Here is a 21,461-nt window from a genome sequence, read left to right as displayed (position 1 = left end):
TGGAGCAGAAGTCCCCTATGTGCTGCATGTGTGGCAGGGATAGGGGCTTGTGGAAAGGCTCTAGGTTGTCTCAGCACCTGTGTGGAGTGTGATAGGAAGGGTACAAGGAGCTCTTCATCCTTGCTGTGTGATTCAGGAGGCAGTGCCAAAGGTCTCTTCCCTGCTTCTCTCCCAAATAAGTGATATCTTGTCTGGCTGGGTAGACATTGTGAAGGACTTCCTTAGGGATAAAGAGATGGAATATGAGGAAAGATTGCTCACAAAACCATCTCTACTATGAAGCTTCCAAAAACTACTTGGGCAAACACCTTCCTGTCAGGAGCATCTTGGTGGGACTGACTGTCAAGAGACAGGGTGATAGATAGGTGCTTATAGCTGCTTCCAGCCCTCTGATGTCTTTTGGTTCTCTAAGGGTGTAAAGGAACTTAAGCAAGGAAGTGGAGATGCCCTGGAGAAATGCACAGCTCCCTTCAAACAGGAACCAAAGCAGATGAAGCAGAATAAGTTGATACTCACATGAATAAGTGATGTTTCCACCACCACTTCAAGCTGCCTTTGTGCTCTTTCCTCACCCTCTTTGTGGCTGCATCACAGTAACAGCTTCCACATCAGAAGTTCAAAGCAAGTAGGGACTGTCACCTACCAAGTCCCTGTGAGAAAGGAGGATCACAGACATTGCATGGATATAGAAACTGAAGCACAGAAGTATCAAGTGACTTGCTTGGATGACTTCATGCTTGTCTGGTAAAATACACAGGTCAGAGGACCCTATTTTAATGTTAATATGATAAGTAGTTATTATCTGGTTATCCCACAGGCCAACTTGAGGACACAAGAAAGAAAAAATCCAGATTCTGGGCGGACCTTCTATCTATAATACTTTACAGCTGACTGGCCTGGTAGTGAGTTAAGCTGTCCAGGCTGTTCCCTGTGTGCTTGCTGTACAAAGTGGGATGCCTCTTGCATGGCTACTCTTCCAAATTCCTCACATCATGAGTGATACAGGCAGTTCCTGGAAACTGGCCCACAATGATTTGTCTACAGCTTCTGTACTAGCACCAGAATAGAATAGGATAGAATAAAATTAATCAGGTTGGAAGAGACCTTCAAGATCATCATGTCCAACCTATCATCCAGCACTACCTAATCTACTAAACCATGGCACCAAGCACCCCATCCAGTCTCTTCCTAAACATCTCCAGTGATGGTGACTCCACCAGCTCCCTGGGCAGCCCATTCCAATGGCCAATCACTCTTTCTATGAAGAACTTCTTCCTAACATCCAGCCTAAACCTCCCCTGGTGCAGCTTGAGACTGTGTCCTCTTGTTCTGGTGCTGGTTGCCTGGGAGAAGAGACCAACCCCCACCTGGCTGCAACTTCCCTTCAGGTAGTTGTAGAGAGCAATGAGGTCTCCCCTGAGCCTCCTCTTCTCCAGGCTAAGCAACCCCAGCTCCCTCAGCCTCTCCTCATAGGGCTTGTGCTCCAGACCTCTCACCAGCTTTGTTGCCCTCCTTTGGACATGTTCCAGCAACGTCTTTCCTAAACTGAGGGGCCCAGAACTGGACACAGGACTCAAGGTGTGGCCCAACCAGTGCTGACTACAGGAGCACAATGACTTCCCTGCTCCTGCTGGCCACACTGTTCCTGATACAGGCCAGGATGCTATTGGCCTTCTTGGCCACTTGGGCACACTGCTGGTTCATGTTCATCCTACTATCAACCAGTACCCCTAGGTCCCTTTCTGCCTGGCTGTTCTCCAGCCACTCTGACCCCAGCCTGTAGCACTGCATGGGGTTGTCATGGCCACCATGTAGAACCTGGCCGCACTTGGATGTGTTAAATCTCATGCCCTTGGACTCTCTCTCTCTATATATATGTAATTCATATTTCAATGGTCTTCTTGAAACTTTTATCTTGACAGTTTGTCTCTCCTCTCCTCTCCGAACCTCTCCTCTCCGAACCTCTCCGAACCTCTCCGAACCTCTCCTCTCCGAACCTCTCCGAACCTCTCCTCTCCGAACCTCTCTGAACCTCTCCCCTCCCCTCCCCTCCCCTCCCCTCCCCTCCCCTCCCCTCCCCTCCCCTCCCCTCCCCTCCCCTCCCCTCCCTCCCCTCCCCTCCCCTCCCCCTCCCCCTTTCCCCTTTGCTTCAAAATGGCTCAGCTTGTCCCACTCAGGGTTACTTGAGGCACAACAGCATGTGACCATGTGCATCATATCAGGGCTTCTTTTGCTGGCTTCTTCACCCTGCCTGCCAGCACCATCACGTTGCTCTGTTAAACAGCCATCTCACAGTGAGCTGGGTAAAGGCAGCTCTGCACTATCAACAGTCTGATTTCATCCCCTCTGCTTTGCCTCAAATGTTGACATCTTACCTAGTCAACATTTCTGCAGCTCAGCTTCTCAATGAGACCTTCTGGCAGAGCAAATAGCCCCTATCTGTAGTTTCATGTGGAAACCCCAGCCCCGTGCAGAACTCTGGGGCAAAGTCAGACTAGCGCCGTGTGCTTTGAACTGCATGCTGCAGAACTCTGCACACACAGCAAATAGAGGAGACTCTGCATCTATTCAGAACTCTGTGTCTTGACCCAAGTAATGATTCACATTAATGAGTTACTAAAGATCTCCTGATAGTTTTCACTGTCTCCAGGATGTTTACCTTGTTGTTCTGGCTGCTTTCCATCCCGGCTAACAGCATCCCACCAGGGACTGTAAATCCTGCCCTTGCACAGCCCTGCCTGTTTCAATGGTGTACACTAGGTGACATCTCCTGACTTATGCTGTTTTTAGAGTGGAGCCTTATTTCACAATCCAAAGTCATGCAGACACATCCTCTTAACCTCCTCAGCAATAATTCCTGCAAATGAGAGTCTCCACACAGAGAGATACTCAGTATTTCCTAGCACATTAATCAAATAACCATCCAGTTGTTGTCTTACATTCTGGAAGTGGACATGTTGTCAAATAAAATGATTTTATAAATTATCCTCTGTACTTCCCAGATGAGGAATTTAGCAACATCATGTGTACAAAGTCCTTTAAGAGAAGATCAATGTCTATTCTTTTCATCTTCTGTTGCTTACTTAGGGAAATCTCATGCTTAATGTTCCTCCCTAGAGGAGCTTTCCCATCCCTGGCTTTTAAAAACAGTGATGGCTTCAAAGTGCATGTTGAAAGGAGACTCCAGACCATCAGCACCTGAGGGGCTGTTGGTGGCAACTTGCAATAATACCAGAGAAAAAGGAGCAAGCAAGCAGCTGTTCTGACTTGTGTAAGGCCTGGTGTTTCCTGGGAGCTCTGTCTCTCAACTTGCCCTTCCTTGTCACAGCCCAAACCAAAAGCATTGCTAAAAACACCACCAGGCCTGAATTAAAGAGCTCTTCCCACCAATGTACCCATGCAGGTGATGAGATTGAACTGTGCCATGGCTTAGACCTGGTATGGGGGCTTTGCGGTTTGCAAAGTGTTTCCTCACTGCCAGGAGAGGCTTTTGGATGGCTTCTGTTGTTCTCTGCTTTTTTTGCTGTCTGAGGTACACAGTGGCTACAGACAGGTGTAGAAAGTGTCCTCCTTTCCCCATGCAGAAGAACCAGAGGCTGGGAAATAAAAGCTGCTTGGCGGAGCAAGGTGGGGTTCTGTTTCCTTGCTTCCCATCACAGTGACTATGCTCATCAGGGCTGCTGCACTGCCAGCCCCTCTCGTGACTGCCTCTGCCTCCATTAATTTCAAGAAGCTGTCAGGATGTTCTTTCAGCAAAATGTTCCCAATCCTCCTGCTCCTGCACACTCTCTGCCTCTCAGTGTCCTCCTGTCACATCTCTCGCATTAAAGTGATGTCTTCCTGGGGCGGTGTTATGCTCCAGCCCTTCTCCCCATCCATCTCCTCCACTCTCTGTGCTTTCTGAGGAGGTAGCTTTCAGTGTGGCTGCAGGTGAGATGTGAGGTTGTGCAGGAGCAATCAGTGTTTTGGCCTCCAGATAATTTATGACAGTTCAGGACACAGCTGTAGTTACAGTTGCTTTCGTAGCCCTGGAGAGGAGCGAGATGTTCTCAGTGCCTAGGGAAGCTGCAAAGCCCAGGAAAGGGCAGCCCCCACCAGCCATGATGGGCTGGAAGGGGTGGCCTGATGGGCCCCTGTGACCGCCTTCAGTCAGCACTGACCTTTTCCCAGTGACAGTCACCAGAGCAGCCTGGTGCTCTCTTAGCTATCTGAGAGAAGGACACTTCCCCTCAAGGGAACAAACCCAGCTCCACATCACCATCCTTGCAGCCAGTGGTGTCCCAGGAGTGGGGGTACTGCTCTTTCCTCTTCCACCAGATCCTAGTGAAAAGTTAAGGGCTCCCCATTCTGTGGCACTGGGTCTGTGAAGCCTCCCCCACCTCCTCATGTCACTGCACAGTCCCTGCAAATTTCCACCCTGCTCCTTTCCTCCTTACAAGGGGAAGTCTGACAATGTGCTGGCTCTGGAGCAAGAGTTTGCAATGACTGCGGTTTGGCTGGAGCCCTCCATGCCGCACCACCCAACTCTGGGAGGTGCCAGGCTCCCCCTGCTACACAGCCCACACCTCTGGGCTCCTGTGCTAGGTCCCCAAAGCTGTCATGTGTGATGGACCTGCTGGGCACTCAGTGCCTCTCAGCAAAGCTGGGGAGGTCAGGCATCTCCTCTTCCCGGATTGAGTCAGACTGGGTGAGTGCTGCAGTGACCTGTGTCCCTGCAGGATCTCTGCAGCTTTGGTCTGGGGAAGTTCTGCCCCTCGCATGGTGTTTAAGAGCCGGGTAAAAGATCCTTTTTTCCCTATGGCTTGTAGAGAAGAGGGAAATCAGGAATTTACTGGAATAGTCACTAAATTCAGATACCAGTCTTAGAAAAGCCACTTTTGCATGGTAGTGGTCCAGTTTGCAGCAGAGGTGAGCTGCTCTAAGAGGATGGAAGGTTTGCTCTCTTGTTTTCCTCACCCAAGGGTACTTGTTTTCTCAAAGCCAACCTTTTACCATGGGGCCTTCTATGGATCCCACCACATTTTCTTTCTCTTTCTTTACTTTTTTAGGGTTTGGGTTTTGTTTTCATAATGTTAAAAAAAAGGAAGGAAACCTCACTGCTGTGGATCTACGTAGTAGGTCATGTGAAGCTCTCTGTACTTAACAATGATAGAATCAATAAGGTTGGAAAAGACCTCAAAGATCATCGTGTCCAACCTGTTCTGGGCCCCTCAGTTTAGGAAAGATGTTGAGTTGCTGGAACGTGTCCAGAGAAGGGCAACAAAGTTGGTGAGGGGCTTGGAACAAGCCCTATGAGGAGAGGCTGAGGGAGCTGGGGTTGTTTAGCCTGGAGAAGAGGAGGCTCAGGGGAGACCTTATTGCTGTCTACAACTACCTTAAGGGAGGTTGTAGCCAGGTAGGGGCTGGTCTCTTCTCCCAGGCAACCAGCACCAGAACAAGAGGACACAGTCTCAAGCTGTGCCAGGGGAGGTTTAGGTTGGAGGTTAGGAAGAAGTTCTACACAGAGAGAGTGATTGCCCATTGGAATGGGCTGCCCAGGGAGGTGGTGGAGTCACCATCATTAGAGGTGTTCAGGAGGCGACTTGATAGGGTGCTTGGTTGCATGGTTTAGTTGATTAGGTGGTGTTGGATAATAGGTTGGACATGATGATCTTGAAGGTCTCTTCCAACCTGGTTTGTTTTGTTCTGCTCTGTGGCCCAAAACCTCATGACTACTAAACCATGGCACCAAGTGCCACATCCATGATGTAGTCAGTCACGGAGAGAAGAGGGAAAAGAGAAAAAGCTGCTTGTATGAAAGCAAACTCAAATGATGTGCATGCATAATATTCATTTCATAAAACCACAGAGCAGCTTTGTTATGATACCTAAGCTGGTCCCCAGGAAACAGAATCTGTGGGTTATTTTTTTTCCAATTTTTGCAGACAAACAATCCTGAAGAGACCTTATTGTGGCCTTCCACTATCTTAAGGGGGCCTGCAAGAAAGCTGGGGAGGGACTTCTATAACATGTCAGGTCATGACAGGACTAGGGGGAATGGAGCAAAACTAGAAGTGGGTAGATTCAGATTGATGTTAGGAAGAAATTCTTCACCATAAGACCAGTGAGACACTGGAACAGGTTGCCCAGGGAGGTGGTAGAAGCCTCATCCCTGGTGGATTTTGAGGCCAGGCTGGATGGGGGTCTGAGCAACCTGATCTAGAGTGAGGTGTCCCTGCCCATGGCCGGGGGGTTGGAACTGGATGATCCTTGAGGTCCCTTCCCACCCTGACAATTCTAGGATAATATTGAGTAATTTGGAGCTCCCAGAATGGAAAAGCCATAAAAAATGGTAATTATGAACAGGATTTTCAAAAGCAACCTGTGTTCAGGAAGCACTGGCTGCTTCTGAGAATCCCACCTTCTGCTTTGTAGTGTATGAGCACAGAAAAGATCAGAGCTATGAATCAGCTCCTGGTTTCACTCGGCAAATTTAACAAGCTTTGCAAAGTGTCAGGGGCCCAGGCGACATCTGGTTCAAAAGCCAAATTCAGTCAGCCTCTCCAATCAAAATGCAAAAAGATCATCATGATGAAGCCTTAGCAGAGCACCAGCATTTACACCAGAGATGTATCATTTAAAATCCTACATCCTTCAGGCTGGATTAGCGGAGATTGGAAAGGTCTAGAGAAGGGAAATGAGGCTTGCTGGCGTTAGTGCAGCATGTGGGTACAGCAAGCACTGGCAAAAGTAAAGCTGATTTATCTTAGAAAGAAGCATTTGAGCTGTTGTGGGTTTTTTTCTTGCATGTCCCAACACTGATGGATATAGCAAAGATTGTACAAACTTTTCCCTCTATCCCATATGCCTTCATTTGAATGGCAGGATTTGGGACCAAGACCAACACAAGAGCCAGCACAGGGAACAGGATTTCTATCGTCAGAGTGCAGGAGCAATTGTGACTTGAGGGTCAAATGGTGGAATAAGTGGATAATTGTATGGTCATTAATGATACCAGTAGGAATACAAGCTGCAGCAAGGACAATTAATCAACTGTCCTAGTCTCAGTTGTGAAGGGGTGGTTTTCAGGGAGCTGCAGGCAGTGGAAGCATGCCCAGGAAATGGGGCTGAACTGCTCCTTCTCTGAAGTGGTGTGGGATCAAAGATCCTGGGCATGTTTAATGCCAAGGTCTACTGGCTGAGTGGCATAATGATTTGGAGCTTGGGGCTATTTTTCTGGACTCTGAGGCTGCTGGTTCTGCTTTTCTTCTCCCTTCCATCCCTAGTCAAGTCTTGTGCACAAGGTGTAGCAGGGGTTGGTCTGAAGGTTAAGGATGAGCAGGGAGCAATGGGAGGTCCTAACTTCAGGGCCACGTGTGGGTGCAGAGCTGTGGAGAGGAGATGGTTATTCACCGGTAGGAGGAGCAGCTGGCCTGATGGCTCTTGAGTCAGTTGGTTTGGGGTAAGGTAAAGGCTTTTTGCGTGGAACTGACATTTTGCTTAGAGAACACGATCCCAGCTTGGGGTTAGGGCCAACTGGAAGCCCAAGTGCGTGCCTGTTTAGAGCAGTTGTGTTTGTATGAACCTGTAATCAGTGCATGTACAGACAGTGGTACGTTTAAGAGTGCATGAGATCAGCCTGGGATAAGAGCACCAATGTCTTCTCTCATGAGCAAGAGATGAGACTGCATGAAGCCCTGCAGCTACCAGGAAAGCAAGGGGAGTGCAGAAGTAATTTTCAGCCCATGTCAGTGCAGCCCTGGCTGGAAGCAGGCAGGGGGCTGGCAGAGCCTTCAACTCATTTCTTCTGTTTGCATATGAAAGCCAAGGGACAGTGACATAAGGCATGTATTTGCTGTGAAAGAAGCCATGGCACAGGGAGCTCTTCTTTTCCTTCTGTTTCTTTTATTTTTTTTCTTGCTCTGTCTGCCAGAAAATGACCTGAGAATATTAGTCAATGGCATGAGCCAGCAGTGTGTCCAGATGTCCAAGAAGGCCAACAGCATCCTGGCCTGTATCAGGAACCATGCGGCCAGCAGGACTGGGGGAGTGACCATCCTGCTGTACTCAGCACTGTTGAGGCTGCACCTCAAATACTGTGCTCAGTTTTGGACCACTCACTACAAGAAGGACAGCGAGTTGCTGGAGTATGACCACAAAAGAGCAGCAAAGCTGATGAGGGGTCTGAAGAGCAAGTCTTATGAGGAGCAGCTGAGGAGACTGAGTTTATTCAGCCTGGGCAAAAGGAGGCTCAGGGGATACCATCTCACTCTGTACAACTACTGGAAAGGCAGTAACAAGTGATAGGATAAGAGGAAATGGCCTCAAGTTAGATGGGATAGTAGGAAAAAAATCCTCACTGGAATGGTAGTCAAGCACTAGCCCAGGCCTGGAGATGTGGTGTCATGGCACATGGTTTAGTGGTGGGCTTAGCAGTGCCAGTTTAAGGATTGGACTTGAAGGTCTTTTCCAACCTGCACAATTCTATGAAAACGCTCCAAGAACTCGTAAGAAATTTCCCTAAGGAGAGATGTAGGATTAAGGGCAACAAGGTTGGTGAGAGGTCTCGAGCACAAGCCCTATGAGGAGAGGCTGAGGGAGCTGGGGTTGTTTAGCCTGGAGAAGAGGAGGCTCAGGGGAGACCCTATTGCTGTCTACAACTACCTGAAGGGAGGTTGTAGCCAGGAGGGGGTTGATCTCTTCTCCCAGGCAACCAGCACCAGAACAAGAGGACACAGTCTCAAGCTGCACCAGGGGAGGTTTAGGCTGGAGGTGAGGAGAAAGTTCTTCATTGAGAGAGTAGTTTGTCATTGGAATGTGCTGCCCAGGGAGGTGGTGGAGTCACCATCCCTGGAGATATTCAAGAGGGGATTGGACGTGGCACTTGAAGCCATGGTTTAGTTAGTCATGAGGTGTTGGGTGATAGGTTGGACTTGATGATCTCTGAGGTTTTTTCCAACCTTATTGATTCTATGACTCTATGTGCCACCTGGCTGTTCCAGCAGCCAACACCTCTCACAGTAGGCTGCTGAAGCTGTCCCTTTGGCAGCTGATGACTTTGAATCGCTTCAAATTCCCTCTCACATGAATTCTAGTGGGGCTGCAGGTCACAGAGTCTGGTGGTGGGTGTTGCAGCACCGGTGCCTGGGGGACATGTGTGTGTGCTTGTGCAGCAGCATTTGTGTGTGTGCAGTGCATGGCAGGATGAGGGAAGCCTCCTTCTCTGACGGCTTTCAGACCTGGTTGCCCCCAGGCTGAGCCATGAGCCATCATGCTGGTGGCTCCTGAGCTCTTCACTGGTTTGCAGAGCTATTGGGTAAAACACAAACTTGGCCATTGTCACTTGCACAAGTGGGCCTTTAGTATTTCTTAAGGGCCAATGTTAAGCTTGTTCAGTGGGTGAGAAAACTTTGACTCTCTAATGTACCCATTCAACTCCTCCCTCCCTCCTTCCATTTTTGCTTCTTTGTTCCTTTCTGCCCTTTATGACCCTTATTATTTTTCCATCCACAGCAAAACAGTTCACATCAAGGTAATTGATGATGAGGAGTATGAAAAAACCAAGAGTTTCTTCATTGAGCTGATGAGTCCCCGTATGGTGGATATGAGTTTACAGAAAGGTGTAGTACTGACCCTGCAGACTAACATTAATGTTCTTCTTTCCTCTTCTCTCCCATCTCCTTCCTCCTTTTCTCCTCCTGTTTCTCTGACGGCTCTCTGTCTCCAACCGCTCTGCCCTAAACACCGCTGTGAGCACACAATGTGTCACATGGTACCCGTGGGGTGGCCTGGGGAGTGGTGCTGGGGCCAGGGAGAGGCACAATGGCAGTGAGAGAAGAGTGAAGAGCAGTCCTGCTTGTCCGTATTTCTGTGGTGGCTTGAGAGGGTCCTTTTGCCACACGCATCGCAGGGTCCAAGAAAATTTTGTAGTGACAGTGGGAAAATGCTGGCCAGAAACACATCCAGCATCTCATGGCATCTTCACCCAGTCTCTGTCCTGTGGTTAGACCAGTGTAAGAAAAAGACAGGGATTGAGACCTGGCAGAGAAATAACTCCTGTAACTTCTGAGAAGCATTCAGCAAAGGCTCTGCTGGTTGCTGTGGAGTGGCTATGGGAGCTGGAGATGAGAGCAGGGGGGAGCTGATACTCTGCTTTGGTTTCCCAGAGGGCTCACAGCAGCTGTGTGCATTGCAGGGGTGCTAGAGGGAGCTAGGCAAGCAGAGAGAAGGGACCACTCCTGGTCCGTCACACGGGGCATTCGTACTTGAGTCTTGGAGACATTTTAGTCCTATTGTGTCTCCCAAAAGGTCCCGATAATTTTGTTCACTCCCAGGAAATGCTGCATCTTCACTAGGGAACAGATTGGGGCGGGAAGAGGCAGAAGAAAAAGTAGTAAGATATACCGTTAGAGCTATCAGCCTCCTTCGCAGCTGACAGATCTGTAGCCTGCCGGCAGAGACCCACCTCACCCCTCTGGGGAACACATCTGTGCGTGCCCACCTCTCTCTCTTGTCTTCAGGCTCCCAGCCCAGAGCCCCTGCAGATTTGTTACTAATTGCCAGGGTATCAGAGGCAGTCGATCTTCCAGCTAAATTGCGGTAGGTACCCCAGGGTGGTCGCTGTTGGTTTCCAGGCAGCGATGCCCTTTCCATTACCATGTGACACTGAAAAACGTGTGCTGCAGAAGTCGCCTTCCGCTAACCATTGGCAAGGTCGTCCTCCTCCTCCTCCTCCCTTTTTCCTCGACTCCTCACCCTCTCGCCACTCTCGTCGCCTCCCCCCCTAACACCCTCCCGCTCCCCAAGGAGCAGCTGTGACGGATGCCCTGTGTCCAAGAGCGGGGAAGGGCCGCGCCCCAGGAGCCTGCCCGCGCTGCCGCTGCCCCGGCCGCACCGCTGCCCCGGCCGCACCGCTGCCTCGCCGCCGCCTGACCCGCTGTACACGATTGTCTCTCTTGTTGTCCCTACAGGAAGACCGTAAGGGTTAAGATAGTAGATGAGGAGGAATACGAAAGGCAGGAGAATTTCTTCATTGCCCTTGGTGAACCGAAATGGATGGAACGAGGAATATCAGGTGTGAGATCCTTCGGGACAAAAAAAAAAATAAATAAGAAAACAAACAAACGAAAAAAAAAATCAGAATCGAGTTTCCAAACCCTAAATCCAGAAAATACATCCCTCTTTTTCCTCCTTCCCCTCCCTTCCCTTCCTCCTCCTCCTCCTCCTGTAGATGGACTGACTTTTACTCACTGCCCTCCTGTATTCTCTCTCACACCCTGTTTCGGTGTCATCTCTGCCTTTTAGAGACAGCTTACTCCTGATCCTCCTTTTGTGCGATGCTTGAGCCTCGGAGGCTATATTATTTTTGACTGTGTTTCCTTGTCTTGACCTGGGTTTTTTGTGTTCTGAGCACACCTTTGCTGTTCTCCCCTGCTCCTTTGCCGGGACCTTGGGGAATGTGAAAGGCAAGAGAAGGCAGTAATGCATGGCTGCCCCTTTGGCTCCTCCCACACCTTCCCCTGCCCTTCCCTCTGTTTTTGCCTGCCACTGGCGTTGCCTTGGTGCTCTTGGGTCCCTGTGAGGTGCGGTGAAAAGCCTGTGGGAGAAGGGGGAAGGTGTGAAGTATCTTGTTTTGCCTTCCCCCCCTTCTTTCTTTTTAAAATAGCTCTTCCTGTCTTTCACCTGTTAGCCCCCTTAGTGTCTCACAAACAATCTGTCATGCAGAGGATGTGGAACTTTGCAGAGGTCCTACTTCACCAGCAGTGAGACCCAGAATCTCTCAGCAGAGCAGGATTATAGTGGGAAGAAACCTTGACTTAAGTCATACCTTGCTTACACGTATCTTTGTCCTTGTCTTGTATGTGTTTGATGTCTTTCACGCTGAGGGAGTTTAGTCATTGTCTTCACCAGCTTTAGGGTGGCCTGGAAGGGCCAAGCTTTAAATAGAAGCACTTTACAAAAGGGAATTCAAATTCACTTTCTGAGTATCTAATATGGAGTAGAGGCAGCCCTGAGTCCGTGAGCTTATTTTCTTCTGCCATGTACTGCTGCAGGTGATGGCAACACCTGGAGGTTCCCCATGCACTGCCCAGTTTCCCTTACTGAAACAACTCCTGGGTTTTATCTCACCAGCACAGCAGCTGCCCTCTGCTCAGTCTGAGCTCCAATGCTCTGCTGTGCAGCACATTTGGGACAGACATAGCTTGCATCAACAATGTCACATAGCATCTGTGGATTTGGAAAACGCTAAGTCCAAGAGAATTCATGGTTGGATGCTGTTGGACCACCTCCTGCAGTCGTAGGCCTGGAGGGTCATTAGGTCTCACTGCATGTTGAGCATGAACCCTTGGATTTCACCCAAGTCCAGCTGCCCTTGGGTAGAAGCAGTGACCAACCTGCCATATCCCATGGCCCTCCAGGTTAAAAATGTGAGCACAGCTTCTAGGTTGAAGTTGCCTGGCCCCAGCTTGTAGCCACTTGTTGTTTCCCTGCTTTTCACCATCAGATGAGAAAACTCTGTAGTGTGCCACATTGTCTGTGGGTACCTGCTCACTCTACCCATACTCTACTCAAATTTCTTCTTGGCAGTTTAAGGACATTAAGCCCTTTGTCAGCAAAGTGTTCAGCCCTGGGTAAAAGTCCTTAGCCCCAGAGTACTCTGGAGTCTCTTCTCCAAATGTGCCACTTCCATCCATAGGGTCCCACTTCTGTCTCAGCGAGTACAGGAGGAAAACCACCTGCCTCTGGTTTCTTCTGCTTATGTACTTGTCAGCTTGGAGCATCACACTGAAGTTTCTGCTCAGTTTCCTGCTCTCTGTAAGCTCTGCATCCATTTCTAAGCCAGTGAATTTCAGGATGCAGAGTCAGAATTGGGATGGCTTTCCTGAAGTCCTGGATTTCTTTTCCCACACTGTTTCTGGCTGAATGAAAGCAGAGATTTGAAAAAAACCCAAGTAGCCTCTAAGGTGGTTTGGGTGTAAAATGTCTGTGTCGTTACTAGGACTGTGGTGGCAGTGTGCTGTACTCGGGTGCGTCTCATTTGCACCAGCATCAGCTGGAGTCAGTGGGACTGGATGACTTGCAATGGGCAGTGAGATCAGAGCAGGCTAAATGACCTGCAGCACAGAGCCTGTGAGCCAGCCACTTCCTTCAGCCCAGAGGTGAGGACACACCCTCAGATGGGCTCAGATAGCCCAGAGGAAGTAAAGAGCCATGCCAAGGAGAAGACACAGGAGCCCTGGTTGGCCATGTTAGAGAGATGTCAGAGTAAGAGCACTGCAGCTTTAAAATCTTTCATCTCAGAGATTAAAATGCGTTTGTAAATTTTACTGGCACAAGGTGGCACAGTATCTACACTAATTCCAGGGCATCTGGAAAGATCTCTAGCTCTAATGTGCTCCAAGCTGTGCCATCTCTGACAAACATCCCTTGTGCCTGTGATGAAGAATAAGGAGCTCCACGAGTCTTTCCCTTGCAGAGCATCGGGACTGACCAACAGCAGATGCTGGCAGCAGCAGCTTCACAGGGCACACGTGAAGCTCCCAGCAGAGAGGAGGCAGCTGGGGAAGCTCCTGGGCTCTCATGGCTGTACAGCATCAGGAAGGGATGCTCACACTGACCCTTACACAGGTTTTCCTGCCATCATCACAGGGGCAGAGTGTGAATGGTTTGCCTATCGCAAAGCTCAAGTAGGACTGATACAGTCCCTCCTGGGGGCTGCAAGGTCAGTGCAGCCACCTCAGTGCAGACAGACCCCCACAAGTACTGCATGGATTCTGCCATTGCCTCACACCCAGAGATAGGGGGAAGTTCCCAAACCACAGCCACCGGCTGTTGCAGTGATTGATGGGCCCCCATGTAACTCAGATGCTGAGTACAAAGCACAGCTCCTACCTCTCAAGGGAGGTTCAGGCCAGGTTGGTTTGCTTTGTTGGTTTTTTTTTGATGAAGAGTCTCTCAGTGTTTCAGCTACCCGTGCATTTGTTTCCAGGATCACAAAAGAATTTTCTTGATGGTCTGTCCTCATTTTGGTTTTACTTCAGACTTAGCTGTGTCACACTGAGACTGTGCCTAGGGAGTTGTAGGAGTATTGGATATTCATAGAATCATGGAGTCAGAGAGTGTTTTGGGTTGGAAGGGACCTTTAAAGGTCATCTAATCCAACCTCCTGCAGTGAGCAAGGACATCTTTAACTAGATCAGATTGCTCAGAGCCCCATCCAACCTTACCTGACCTGGAATGGTTCCAGGGATGGCATATCTACCACCTCTCTGGGCAACCTGGTCCAGTGTTTCACCACCTTCATTGTAAAAAATGTTGTCTTTATATCTCATCTAAATCTCCTCTCTTTTAGTTTCAAACCATTTGCCCTTACCCTGTCACGACAGGTCTTGCTAAATGGCTGTCTTCATCTTTCTAATAGGCTTCTTTAAGTACTGAAGGGCCTCCCTAGAACCTTCTCTTCTACAGGCTGAACAACCCTGTTCAGTGCTGTTCTCAGCTCTTTGTGGTGTCTTTAAAACATCTTTCTGCCCCTGCTGGGAGCAGGGCAGTGCTGGCTGCCTAAGATGACTGGTATTCATGTTTGGAAGTAATCTGTGATACAGAGTGTGCAGAGACAGCCAGTCTGTCACAGCTGTGCCTGCACAACTTCATGTCGAGGGCCTGCACTCACTCCAGGACTTCCTTATGCAGAAGCTAGCTGCTAGCTTACCTTAAGGATAGGTGGTAGTGATGAAATCAGTGATGAAATGTGGCACCCTGAAGGGAAGGCAGAGCTAATGGCAGGGACAAGTAGTCCTGTGCTCAAACTAGCCCAGGGCAGAGTTTGGACTGTTTATTTTGGAATGAAGAACTTGTTCAAGAACCCTGTGCTATTCAAGTCCAATGTGCTGTCCCTAAGGGTACCCTCCCTGCTGCTGGCTGTGGTGGCTGTGGCTCCTGATAGCCATGCAGTGGAGGAGGACAGCAGATGGGAGCAGGATTGGCTAGCATATGGCCAATTTGCATTACTGGCTGTGCTGTCCCATATACATGCCAGTACAGAGCAGTCACCTCCAGCCAAGAGAACAACTCTTTGGCCCTGATCAGAGCTGTGGAGCAGAAGGGAGTATCTCCAGGAGGCCTTTAAGGACACTATCCTTAGACACAAGAGCTCTCAATCCCCATGCGTAGGAAGCCAAGCAATGATGTGAAGAGACCGGCAAGGGCTGAACAGAGACCTGGTGGTCAAAATAAGGAGCAAAGAGGGAACTGCACAGAAGCAGGGATAGGTAACCTGTGAGGAGTATAGGAACACTGCCCAATTGGGTAGAGATGAGGTCAGGAAGGCCAAGGTATGGCAGGACCTGAACCTGGCAAGGGATGCAAAGAATACCAAGAAGGGCTTCTACAGGTACATCAACCAGCAAAGAAAGGTTAAAGAGAGCAGTCTCCCTCTGAGGAGTGAGAATGGAGAGCTGATGTCAACAAACAAGGAAAAGGCTGAGGTATTCAGTAGCATTTTTGCCTCACTCTTCACTCCAATCTTGCTCCATCCCCCTCCTGAATTGATGGACCGCTAGGTGCAGACCAGTGGGGTAAAGTCACTCCCACCATAAGGGAGTGTTCAGGACCACCTGAGGAACCTGAATGTGCACAAATCTATGGGACCTGATGAGATACATCCCAGAGTCCTGAAGGAACTGACTGATGTAGTTGCCAAGCCACTCTCTGCAATATTTGAAAAGTCCTGGCAGTCAGGTGAAGTCCCTGCAGGCTGGGAGAAGGGAAACATTACACCCATTGTTAAAAAGGGGGGAAAAAAGAGGACCCTGGAAATTACCAACCTCTCAGTCTCACTTCTGTGCCTGGGAAGATCACGGAACAAACCCTCCTGCAAGCTATACTAGAGCACATGGAGGACAGGGAGGTGATCTGAGACAGCCAGCATGGCTTCACCAAGGGCAAGTCCTGCCTGACCAACCCAGTGGCTTTCTAGGATGGTGCAACTACATCAGTGGACAGGGGAAGACCAGCAGGTGTCACCCACGGGTACTGAGAGAACTGGCAGATGAGGTTGCTAAACCCCTCTCTATTATATTTCAAAAGTCATGGCAGTCTGGGGAAGTCCCCACAGACTGGAAAAGGGGAAACATTGCCCCCATCTTCAAAAAGGGCAAGAAGGAGGAACCAGGGAACTACAGGCCAGTCAGTCTCACCTCTGTGCCTGGAAAGATCATGGAGCAGATCCTCCTGGAGTCACTACTCGCTCAAAAGAATAGTGAAGAGGTGATTGGGAACAGTCAGCATGGCTTTGCCAAGGGCAAATTCTGCCTGACCAACCTGGTGGCCTTCTATGAGCAGGTGACAAAATTAATAGATGAGGGGAGAGCAACTGATGTCGTTTACCTGGACCTGAGCAAAGCCTTCGACACTGTCCCGCACCACATCCTGGTCTCCAAACTGGTGACACATGGGTTTGATGGGTGGACCACTAGATGGATAAGGAACTGGCTTGATGGCTGCACCCAAAGAGTGGCTGTCAATGGCTCCATGTCCCAGTGGAGGCCAGTGACAAGCGGAGTCCCTCAGGGATCAGTCCTGGGACCTGTCTTATTCAACATCTTTGTGGGGGACATGGACAGTGGCATTGAGTGCACCCTCAGCAGGTTTGCTGATGACACCAAGCTGTGTGGTGCAGCAGACACGCTGGAGGGAAGGGAGGCCATCCAGAGGGACCTTGACAGGCTGGAGAGGTGGGCACAAGCCAACCTCATGAAGTTCAATAAGAGCAAGTGCAGGGTCCTGCATCTGGGTCGAGGCAATCCCAGGCACAAATACAGGCTGGGCAGTGACTGGCTGGAAAGTAGCCCTGAAGAGAGAGACTTGGGGGTGCTGGTGGACAAAAAGCTCAACATGAGCTCTCAGTGTGCACTTGCAGCCCGCAAAGCCAATCAGATCCTGGGCTGCATCAGGAGAAGTGTGGCTAGCAGGTCGAGGGAGGTGATCCTCCCCCTCTACTCAGCCCTGGTGAGACCCCACCTGGAGTACTGTGTCCAGTTCTGGAGCCCCTATTACAAGAGGGATGTGGAGGTGCTGGAACGTGTCCAGAGAAGGGCCACGAGGATGATCAGAGGGCTGGAGCACCTCTCCTATGAGGACAGACTGAAGGAGTTGGGGCTGTTCAGTCTGCAGAAGAGAAGGCTCTGAGGTGACCTAATTGTGGCCTTCCAGTATCTGAAGGGGGCCTACAGGAAGGCTGGGGAAGGACTTCTCAGGATCTCAGGTAGTGATAGGACTAGGGGGAATGGAATGAAGCTGGAGGTGGGGAGATTCAGGCTAGATGTGAGGAGGAGGTTCTTCACCATGAGAGTGGTGAAACCCTGGAATGGGTTGTCCAGGGAGGTGGTCGAGGCCCTGTCCCTGGGGGTGTTTAAGAGCAGGCTGGATGAGGCTCTGTCCAGCCTGATCTAGTGTGGGGTGTCCCTGCCCATGGCAGGGGGGTTGGAACTAGATGATCCTTGTGGTCCCTTCCAACTCTGAATGAAACTATGAAACTATGAAACTATTTGGACTTTTGTAAAGCCTTTGGCACAGTCCCCCACAACATCCTTCTCTCTAAGCTGGAGAGATATGGCTTTGGTGGGTGGACTGTGGATAAGGAATCAGTTGGATGATCACACACAAAGGGTAGTGGTCAACGGCTCGAGGTCCAGATGGAGATGTGTGACAAGTGGTCCCTCAAGGGTCTGTACTGGGACCAGTGCTGTTCAATATCTTCATGAGTGATACAGACGGCAGGACTGAGTGCAAATGGTATCAAGCTGAATTGTGTGGTTGATAAGACTGAAGGACAGGATGCCATCCAGAGGGCCCTGGATAGGCTGAAGAAGTGGGCTGAGGAGAATCTCATGAGGTTCAATAAAGGCAAAGTGCAAGGTCCTGCACCTAGGTCAGGGCAATCCTGAGAATCAATACAGGCTGGGGGATGAAGAAACTGAGAGCAGCCCTGCAGAAGAGACTTGGGGCTACTGGTGGACAAGACGCTGGACATGAGCCAACAATGTGCACTTGAAGCCCAGAAGGCAAATCACATCCTGGGCTGCATCAGAAGAAGAGTGGCCAGCAGGTCAAGGGAGGTGATTCTGCCTCACTACTCTGCTCTGGTGAGACCTCACCTGGAGTACTGTGTGCAGCTCTGGGACCCCCAACAGAAGAGAGACATGGACCTGCTGGAGCACATCCAGAGGAGGGCCACAAAGATGATCAGGGGGCTGGAGCACCACTCCTATGAGATAGGCTGAGAGAATTGGGGCTGTTCAGCCTGGAGAGGAGAAAGCTCTGGGGAGACCTTGTAAGGACATTTAAATATCTGAAGGGGACCTACAGGAAGGCTGGGGAAGGGCTTGCAGCAACGGGAGGAGGGGCTCTGGTTTTAAACTGAAGCAAGGTAGATTTGGGTTGGACATAAGGAGAAAGTTCTTCACAATGAGAGTGGTAAAATACTGGAACAGCTTGCCCAGGGATGTGGTTGAGGGGAAACATATCTCTACTCAGAAAGGTACCTGTGGTTGTCCAAACATGAATTCCTGTCTTCAAGTTACGCAGGGCTTGCACACCACAACAGTCACTGATACAGCTCTTTGGCTGAAACATTTTGCACCACCAGCAGGTGCTGCTCCTCACTCTTCACCCACAATTCTATCAGTGCTTTGCTCCTTGGAGTACTCAGTGGTTAACCCTTCCTGTAAGGAGAGCTCACCCCTTTTGTGACATAAATGCTGCATCTACAATACCCAACTTTATCCTGCAGATCATTTCTTCTTTTGCCACCAATTTCTTTCTGCAGCTGGAGGTTGTGGGGTGCTTGGTTTTTTTAGCCTTTCTGATCATCCAAACAAATCACATCAAGTAGTTTTACTTCAGCAGCTCTTTTCGTTGATGTGCTCCAATAATTTAAAGAGATGAGAATAGATCTGAGATGAGTGTCTTGCCAGCCCAGCCTGTGATGAAGACTGATAGTGACTCTCAGTAGCGACAGAAATATGAGGAAATTTTTTTTCCCTGTGAGGGTGACAGAGAACTGGAACAGGCTGCCTGGGGGTGTTGTGGAGTCTCCCTCTCTGGAGATAATTGAAACCTGCCAGGATGGCTTCCTGTGTGATCTGGTGTAGGTGATCCTGCTCTGGCAGGGGGGTTGGGCTGGATGATCTTTAGAGGTCCCTTCCAGCCCCTGAAATTCTGTAATTTTGTGATATCACAGTATCACACAGTATCACCAAGGTTGGAAGAGACCTCAAAGATCATCAAGTCCAACCTGTCACCACAGACCTCATGACTAGAGCATGGCACCAAGTGCCACGTCCAATCCTCTCTTGAACACCTCCAGGGATGGTGACTCCACCACCTCCCTGGGCAGCACATTCCAATGGCGAACAACTCTCTCGGTGAAGAACTTTCTCCTCGCCTCCAGCCTAAATTTCCCCTGGCACAGCTTGAGACTGTGTCCTCTTGTTCTGGTGCTGGTTGCTTGAGAGAAGAGACCAACCCCCACCTGGCTACAACCACCCTTCAGGTAGTTGTAGAGAGCAATGAGGTCTCCCCTGAGCCTCCTTCTCTTCAGGCTAAGCAACCCCAGCTCCCTCAGCCTCTCCTCATAGGGCTTGTGCTCAAGGTCTCTCCCCAACCTTGTTGCCCTTCTCTGGACATGTTCAAGTGTCTCAATGTCCTTCTTAAACTGAGAGGCCCAGAACTGGACACAGTACTCAAGGTGTGACCTAACCGGTGCAGAGTACAGGGGCACAATGATTTCCGTGCTCCTGCTGGCCACACTGTTCCTGATACAGGCCAGGATGACATTGGTCTTCTTGGCCACCTGGGCACACTGCTGGCTATTGTTCAGCCAGCTGTCAATCAGCACCCCGGGGTCCCTCTCTGTTTGGCAGCTCTCCAGCCACTCTGACCCCAGCCTGTAGCTCTGCATGGGGTTGTTGTGGCCAAAGTGCAGCACCTGGCACTTGGACTTGTTGAATGACATCCTATTGGACTCCACCCATCTGTCCAGTCAGTCGAGGTGCCTCTGCAGAGCCCTCCTACTTTCTCTAACAGATCAACATCCGCTCCCAACTTGGTGTCATCTGCAAATTTGCTGATGACTGTCTCAATGCCCTCATCCAGATCATCAATGAAGATAGTGAGAGAAGTTCAGTTCTCCCAACCCCCACCCCCCTCCCCCCAAACCACAGCTAACTCAGTTGGAGGAACAGATGGAAAAGAGCTATATTTTACCAGCAGGATGTAATGCAATATACAATATACAGTATTTACAGTATATACAAAAATGCAGAGCAAAGAATGTAACACAGGAAACCTGCTCCTCCCCTCGATAGAGGAGGGTCTCCCCCCAAAACCTCTTTTCCCCCTTCCTCCTTTTTTCCCAGAAGGGGTTAGAGAGAGAAATGATATTAAGGGAGAATTCTGTTAGTTCAAAGCATATGCTAAGGGAAGAAAAGAATTAGTTTCCTATCTCTTTAGTCCAAGGCCCGTGCCAAGCACAGAAAGAAAAACAGCTGTCCAGGATAACTGAAACAGACTGAGACTAAAAAACCTAAAGTTACCTTCCCACTGTTTGTTTACAACTATCTTTGTTTTCCTTTTTACACCAAAACATTCAGCCAGTGACTGTCCCTTTCCTTAAAGGCACAGCCTAAAACTGTCACAAACTGCAAAGAGCACTGACAAAGATGGGGCTTGCCACAAGCTTGTTGTGCTGAAGTGAACCGAGCAAAAAAGAAGTCCAGGAGAGACTCACGTACCTTGCTTGGCAACAGTGGTCACTGTTGCTTTCCTCTATCTTCTTGGCCATCTCCCAGAGTTCCTGATTTATTGGGTGTTTTTTTTTTTTTTTTCCCTGTCTTTATCTGTTTCTAAGAAATTAATCTCTGAATCCCTTTTGTCTCCTCTCTCTTCTCTATGTGCAGTCACATAAACTGGATCCCTGTCAATTGAGCAGTGCAGGGCTTTGAAACCTCCCAGCACCCTGGGCCACCTCTCTGGCCATCCTTTTTTTTCAGCACTCTAAAAACAATATATTCCTGCAGTGAAATGAGTCCTTTCCTTCATGACAAGAGGCTGTCTGTTGACTTGACTCTTGCTGTCATGGTATTGTGTCATCTCACATCTCAGAGCAAGGATTTTGCTGCTGTCAGCCCAGCAGGATTTTGGAGAAATACTTTTCTCATCTTTACCATTTATTGTTTTTTTTTCCTGCAGTCCTGGATTGAGGAGAAATCCCTGCTTTGCTTTTCCTGGATAAAGTCAAGCTCCTGCTTAAATTGTGGTTAGCCATAGTGCTGATAGAGCCTGAATGGCTCCTTGGAAGATTTTACTGGATTGCAAATGATGGTGAAAATAGCATCTGAAAAATGATGTTGCCTGAGAATCATTCAAGGTCAGGGCTCTAAGCAACCTGATCTAGTTAAAGACCAGATCCTGCCCATGAC

The 21,461-nt window shown here is 49.5% G+C and overlaps 1 protein-coding gene across 3 annotated transcripts in view; it reads left to right on the top strand.

The window, feature by feature from the left end:
* SLC8A3 (solute carrier family 8 member A3) overlaps positions 1 to 21,461 on the top strand; it is a 136,591-nt gene that overhangs the window by 97,022 nt on the left and 18,108 nt on the right. For 2 of the 3 annotated variants that reach the window (XM_068162124.1, XM_068162123.1), the window contains exon 3: positions 10,950 to 11,053. In XM_068162124.1, coding sequence (XP_068018225.1) covers positions 10,950 to 11,053 — 104 coding nt within the window. Of the gene's footprint in view, positions 1 to 9,492; positions 9,600 to 10,949; positions 11,054 to 21,461 lie in introns of all 3 variants that reach the window. The other variant, XM_068162122.1, reaches the window with a different exon arrangement.

Source organism: Melanerpes formicivorus, unplaced genomic scaffold (genome assembly GCF_026170545.1).
Source record: "Melanerpes formicivorus ecotype bairdi unplaced genomic scaffold, bMelFor1.0.p_v2 SCAF_62, whole genome shotgun sequence".
Classification (NCBI taxonomy): Eukaryota; Metazoa; Chordata; class Aves; order Piciformes; family Picidae; genus Melanerpes; species Melanerpes formicivorus.
Note: the sequence above shows the minus strand (reverse complement) of the source record. Positions and strands in the feature narration are given on the sequence as shown.